Raw genomic sequence first — 6,085 nt, 5'->3', positions numbered from 1 at the left:
TTAAATGTTCTTAAATATTCCTGAAAAACAAGTTTATGGTTGCACAGGGTTTATTATGTATCAAAACCAGATTTGACCATCCTCCTCCCAGTGTCAGATACTGTGCTCAACTTTTCACCATAACAAACAATGCATAACTTGCAAAACCCAAAAAAGGAATTATTGGCTGCAACATTCAAACAAAATGATAAAAATCAAAATCAATACATGCTGAAGTAAATGTCTACAAAATACACTATTATATCAAATTGACTGTTTAATTCATAAAATTGTTTTATTTGAAAGCAATTTGCAAGTTGAACGCTTGCTCATCAGGAGCATTCCTGAAAACGGACAGGATAGTGAGTTATCAGAGTCAAATGTGAGTTCCAAAGTGACATAGCCAAACTGCAAGAGCCAACTTTTAAAAACACTTTCCGCATCTTACGGCTTAACAAAACACTTTTACTACAAAACATGTACCGTATGACGGATGTGGCTGCGCTGACTGTTTGAGATGACACCGAGGAGTGGGAAAGCCAGAGCGCCTAGACCTTCAAAGCCTGCAACCTGCCCCGGCTATTTCCCCACCTCCTTGCTACTCAAAGCGCTGGCATAGTTTCCTGGCAACCTGGGAGAAATGCAGAGTCTCAGGACCATCCGGAGCGCCGGAATGGAAACTGACGCGTTACGAGGCCCCAGGTGCAGCGTTTCAGGGGCCCTGCACCACCTGGGACGCCCGGCAAGCAGCGGGCATGACGGGCCCCCAGGAGCCTCCGAAAGCCCTAAACCCGGAGGGCCTGGTCCGCGCCTCCCAGCGCTCTTCCCGGAAGCCCCGCCGCTCCCACACGCAGGATGGGGCCACACGGGCACTAAAAGGCAGGCAGGACGCCCAGTCTGAGATGGCTGGCTCCCTTTCCAGTCTGGGCCCTCGGGGAGCACCTGTGAAACGGGGGGGCACTGAAGCCTAGGAAAGGAAGAGTGGGAACCCCTCGCTAATTCTCGTAATGGGAGCCACCAGGGGCGCTGACTGTGGCACCTCCCTTCGCACACGGAGACTACCTGCGACCTCCGGCAGCCCCCAGAACTGTTTGCCAACAAAGACGTGCGGGAGGCGGAGCCTGAGCGTCAGATTTCGCTAGCGGCATGCAGAGGGCGGAGCCTAGGAGTCAGATACCGCGAGAAGTGATCTCCCGTAGACGTTCTAACAAGCGCAGGCGCACTACAATTCCCGCCCCGGCCGAGAAGGTGGCACCTGCAGCGAGAGGCGGGGCCGGGCCTATGTACAAAGCTCGCGAGATTTAATGGAGCGTCACCGCTACTTCTTCCTGGCAGAGACCGGAAGTGCGGTCCACCGGGAGTCTGGGGCGCTTACCCTGCTTTGGGCCCGAGTTCCTGTCGCTGCTCCTCCGCTCCCGCTTCGTTTTGCCTGCCCTGGATCGAAGCGATGGGGGATCCCAAGGAAGCCGGAGCTGAAGGACCGCCGGCCGGGGCCGCTGCTCGAGGAGGACTCAGCCTCCTGTCACAGGGTGAACCCGAGGAACCTTCTGCGCAGGTGAGTCCTCCGCGGAGGGGAGCCTTCCAGGTCCGGGAGCCGAGGACCCGCTCCACCCGGGAGGGATGCCTCGGTTCCCTGCAGATTCTGGAGCCTTCTCTATGCTTCCCTGACATCCCCGAAATAGGGAGTGGAAGTCCGTGTTCCTTTCATCAGGTATTCGTATTAAAAGCAGTCCTGGTAGCCGACAGGTGAGTTAGACACGATCTCTGCTCTCAAGGAAGGTACATGTAAATATGTCGTTCCAAAATGTGGCACAGTCCTGCAAAGCTGGTGGGAAGAAAAGGTGCCAGGGAGTGACTCTCCGAGAATGAGACAGAACTAATTCACAGAAGGTGCAAAATGTTTGCCAGGCAGAAAAGGGACTGGGTGGAAGATTAGAATATTGAACCCAGACACTGAACTTGCCTTGGGAGTGTGCAAGTGCAGGCTGTAAGGAACGAACCCCCAGTGCCTTGCTATGAAGTTGGAGACTCAAGAGTATTTGCGAAATGAACCGATGCGTCAATTACTAAATATTTACATTAAAACAAAAAAGGGCCAAATATTTTGCCAGACTACTTTATGAATGATATTGTTATTGACATTAAAATACATTTTTGGCTAGGCATGGTGGCTCACGCCTGTAATCCCAGCACTTTGGGAGGCTGAGGTGGGCGGATCACCTGAAGTCGGGGAGTTTAAAACCAGCCTGGCCAACATGGTGCAACCCCGTCTCTACTAAAAATACAAAAATTAGCCGGGCATGATAGTGCACTCCCGTAATCCCAGCTACTAGAGAGGCTAAGGCAAGAGAATTGCTTGAACCTTGGAAACGGAGTTTGCAGTGAGCCGTTATTGCTCTACTGCACTCCAGCCTGGGCGACAAAGTGAGACAGTGTCTCAAAAAAAAAAAAAAAAATTAAAATACATCTTTAATACTGAAAATAGGCTTTATTAAAGTTTGCACTTAGTTAACATAACATCATTGAGTCTTCTGGGTTTCTGCCACTCCGCTTTATATGAATAAATTTTAAAAGAGTGGGTGGTCCATTTTCTAGCTGATAACCATAATCATCATACCCCTTCGCTCATCTTTTTTCTTTGAAATTGGTGTACAAGAACTAAGTAAGTGTTACCATTTATGCTGGAATTAATTATTAAGTGCTGTTAGTAACGTGGCATATGTCCTTTGTGAAGCCTGGTGTGACAGATTCTTGTTTTCTTTTTATGAAGGTGAGATTTTTCTTTCCTAGTAATGTTCATTAAAGTTTCATCCAATCTGTTAATTAGGGATCAGCTTTATTTCTTGGAGGCAATGAAGTGAAGAGCCGAGCTGTGGTGAAATACTCTTCTGCCCCTCCTCGAACAGCATTTGCACGCCTTGAAGAGAAAACAGACTTGAAACTCCCACCTGCCAACTGGTTACGAGAGAGTGCCAAACTAGGGCCAGCAGGAACTACAATTCTTGGTAATAGCAAGAAAAGCAAGCCATTTTCAAGGTAAATATTAATCAGTGGTGATGTTACCTGCCTTCCACCCTCATGTAAAACTCTTATATGCTTTTAAATTCAATTTGTAATGCCCATTAACTTACCGAGAGAGATTTCTCTTTAGAGAAAGATACTTGATTTTCAAAGGCTTTTTATTCTCCTGGTAATAGATGATGTTACAGTATGAAGATGTACATACAATATCAATTGCTTATGCTGCTTTCAAGTCTACATCATGTTATTAGCAAAGATGAGTTTCTTCCGCCAAAGTTCAATCAGCCCGTTCATTTTAACCAATTCGGATACCTTTTGAATATGTGAATACAAAGGATCAACTTGGTGCATGAGGAGGAAAACCCTGAACATTGCTTCATCTTTCCTGTGGAGTTTCTCATTAAAGGGTGGTGGGTTGTCTGATCTGGAAAGGCCAGATTTAAAAACTCAGCATTAGCCGGGTGCAGTGGCTCGTGCCTGTAATTTCAGCACTTTGGGAGGCCGAGGCAGGTGGATCACAAGGTCAGGAGATTGAGACCATCCTGGCCAACATGGTGAAACCCCATCTCTACTAAAATACAAAATATTAGCCGGGTGTGGTGGCACACGCCTGTAGTCCCAGCTACTGGGGAGGCTGAGGCAGGGGAATCGCTTGAACCCGGGAGGCAGAGGTTGCAGTGAGCCGACATTGCACCACTGCACTCCAGCCTGGTGACAGAGCAAGATTCCATCTCAAAAAAAAAAAAAAAAAAAAAACCCAGCATGTTGGGTGACCTGCACCTTGACTTTGACACTGGAAATTCTGCTGATGGTATTTAAAGTTGAGAGAGTAGCTGAGATCCTATAGAGAAAAATGTACTATTGTCCATATTGTCGTAGGCTATCTAATGTGTGGGGTTCTCTTTTTTTTTCTCCCCTTCTCAGCTACTCAATCTAAAATATTTCCATGTAACTTGTAGCAAGAGGCACAAATACACTACTACTTTACAAGCTGGTAGTTTGGAAATTATCCTAATGTCTTAGAAGATAAAAGTTATATTTGCAAAATGCTGTTTGTTTGTAGCATCATTTATAGGAGCAAAAAGTTGGAAATAACCCAAATATCATTTTTTAAAAGAGTGGCTTAATCAATCATGATTTGTTAACATACTTTAATGTGTGAAGAAATTTGAATGATTATATTGACTCTATACAAATGCTGTGCCAAGTTTATATGCTTACCTCATTTAATGCTCACCACTCTTTGAGAGAGGCACTGTTAATTATTTTGCACCCGAGAAAATGGAAGCTAAATAATTTGGCTCAGGCATACGGTAAATCACAAAGCATGCTTTGCGGTTAGGTGGTCCTTTAAGTGTCTTGACTCTGCCATTTAGTACCTGGAAAATGGTGATGTCGGGTCCCTTTCCGTGTTGTAGACTGTAGCTGTGCCTCAGGTGGTACGTGGCATCAGTTGGCTGCTCGATTAACTTTTTTTTTTTTTTTTTTCATTTCCTTTTGTGGCTGAATTGGTGTCAGGTTTTTCGTGTCTATTTTTTCATGCCTATTTTTTAAAAGAGGTATATCACTAGAAACACAATCTCAGAAAGTAAAATCCTGATAAATGTTTCTGTTTCTGTTTTTCTTCTCTTTCTATCTAAAAAGAATAAAGTCTTGAACTCACTATTTTCCCTTGGAGACTTTTTGGGTTTTGTGATTACAAAATTAAAAATAATTGTTTTTATTTTAAATGTTTCCTACTGGATGCTTCTAATGATTATTACCATGTTTTATCAAATATAAGATGCCACTGACTTTAAGACACACCGTTATTTTATGCACCACTAAGAAAAAACAACTTGCCAATTGTAATGGTGATACATATCCTGATTTCAGAGTTGTTAAAATGTGGAAAAATGTGTATCCTAGAAGCAGTGAACCACACTGTTGTTATTAAACTCAGCTTGCATGATTATGAGCATGATGTTTTAACATGTGGCCTTTTTTCTCTTTGGTAGCTTTGGCATGGCATATGACTTCATTGATTCAGTGGGAAATGATGTAGATGTTGTCTCCGACTCTGAGGTATTATTTGTCGCTTACTGTAATTTTGGAGGTGTTTTGTGCTGGGTGTTTTATATCATGCTGTGTTTTACATGATACAAGCATGCAAGTCTTGAGAAATTAGTGATGAGATAAGATCAAACTGATTATTGAATATCTTTTTTTGTTATTAAAGTATCACTCTTTACTGCATCTTTATTTAAAGAGGAAGAAACAATCCCCAAACACTGGCTGTGGTAATAATATTAATACTGATGGTTATATTTTAATGATAGTAATTGAAACTGATTATAATGTTTGGGATTATTCTGTATATGTTACGAGTTGAAAGTTACTAAAGTCTATTGATCCTTAGTGGCTTTTATCTGATATGCCAAAAGTCTGGGTCAGCACAACAATGTGACGTATACAGCCTTAATTTTAAGATATTCTATTATGTAAAAATAGATGTTTGTCATTAATATAAGGTGACTCAAAGTGTACGTGATTGTGGTTTTGAAAGCCCTGACCTCTGTGTGTTTGCATGTACCTCTTTGTTTAAAGTTCTGTTTGTATAACCTTAAGGAAATAAGGTTTATTGTGCTTTCAAATTAATGACGTTAAAATTTAAAAGATTCCAAATCACGCTAAAACAGTCTTTCTTAACTATTTTTTTCTCTTAATTTTTTAAGAACATAAAAAAACTCCTGAAAATTCCCTACAGCAAATCCCACGTGAGCATGGCGGTACACCGCATAGGAAGGACCCTCCTACTAGATGAGCTAGATATTCAAGAACTCTTTATGAGATCGTCTCAGGTAATGCTTTTGTGAAAAAATCCAGAAAAACATTATTTAACAACTTAAGAGCACTAGAAATAGGATTTTGTTTCAGAGAATGGCCAAAGTTGAAAGGTAGTTGAGAATTTCAGCAATTGAGAAATGAAAAGTTTCACTGAAGATAGAAAAGCTTGAATGAAGAAAAAAGAAGAGAGTGAGAATGGTGAAGAAAATTATTTTATTGATACCAACAGCCAGATTCTTTCTTTTTTTTTTTTTTTTTG

At 42.4% G+C, this 6,085-nt stretch overlaps 1 protein-coding gene across 3 annotated transcripts in view; it reads left to right on the top strand.

Moving 5' to 3' along the window:
* The first annotated feature begins 1,134 nt into the window (after nt 1-1,134).
* EDRF1 (erythroid differentiation regulatory factor 1) overlaps nt 1,135-6,085 on the top strand; it is a 46,672-nt gene continuing 41,721 nt past the window's right edge. For 2 of the 3 annotated variants that reach the window (XM_017537899.1, XM_037741791.1), the window contains exons 1-4: nt 1,135-1,534; nt 2,807-3,015; nt 4,998-5,064; nt 5,715-5,840. In XM_017537899.1, coding sequence (XP_017393388.1) covers nt 1,427-1,534; nt 2,807-3,015; nt 4,998-5,064; nt 5,715-5,840 — 510 coding nt within the window. In that variant the 5' untranslated portion in view covers nt 1,135-1,426. The remainder of the gene's footprint in view (nt 1,535-2,806; nt 3,016-4,997; nt 5,065-5,714; nt 5,841-6,085) is intronic. The other variant, XM_017537900.2, reaches the window with a different exon arrangement.

Source organism: Cebus imitator, unplaced genomic scaffold (genome assembly GCF_001604975.1).
Source record: "Cebus imitator isolate Cc_AM_T3 unplaced genomic scaffold, Cebus_imitator-1.0 Scaffold107, whole genome shotgun sequence".
In the NCBI taxonomy this organism is placed as follows: domain Eukaryota; kingdom Metazoa; phylum Chordata; class Mammalia; order Primates; family Cebidae; genus Cebus; species Cebus imitator.
The sequence above is the reverse complement of the archived record's forward strand: the minus strand, read 5'-3'. Positions and strand labels throughout refer to the sequence as shown.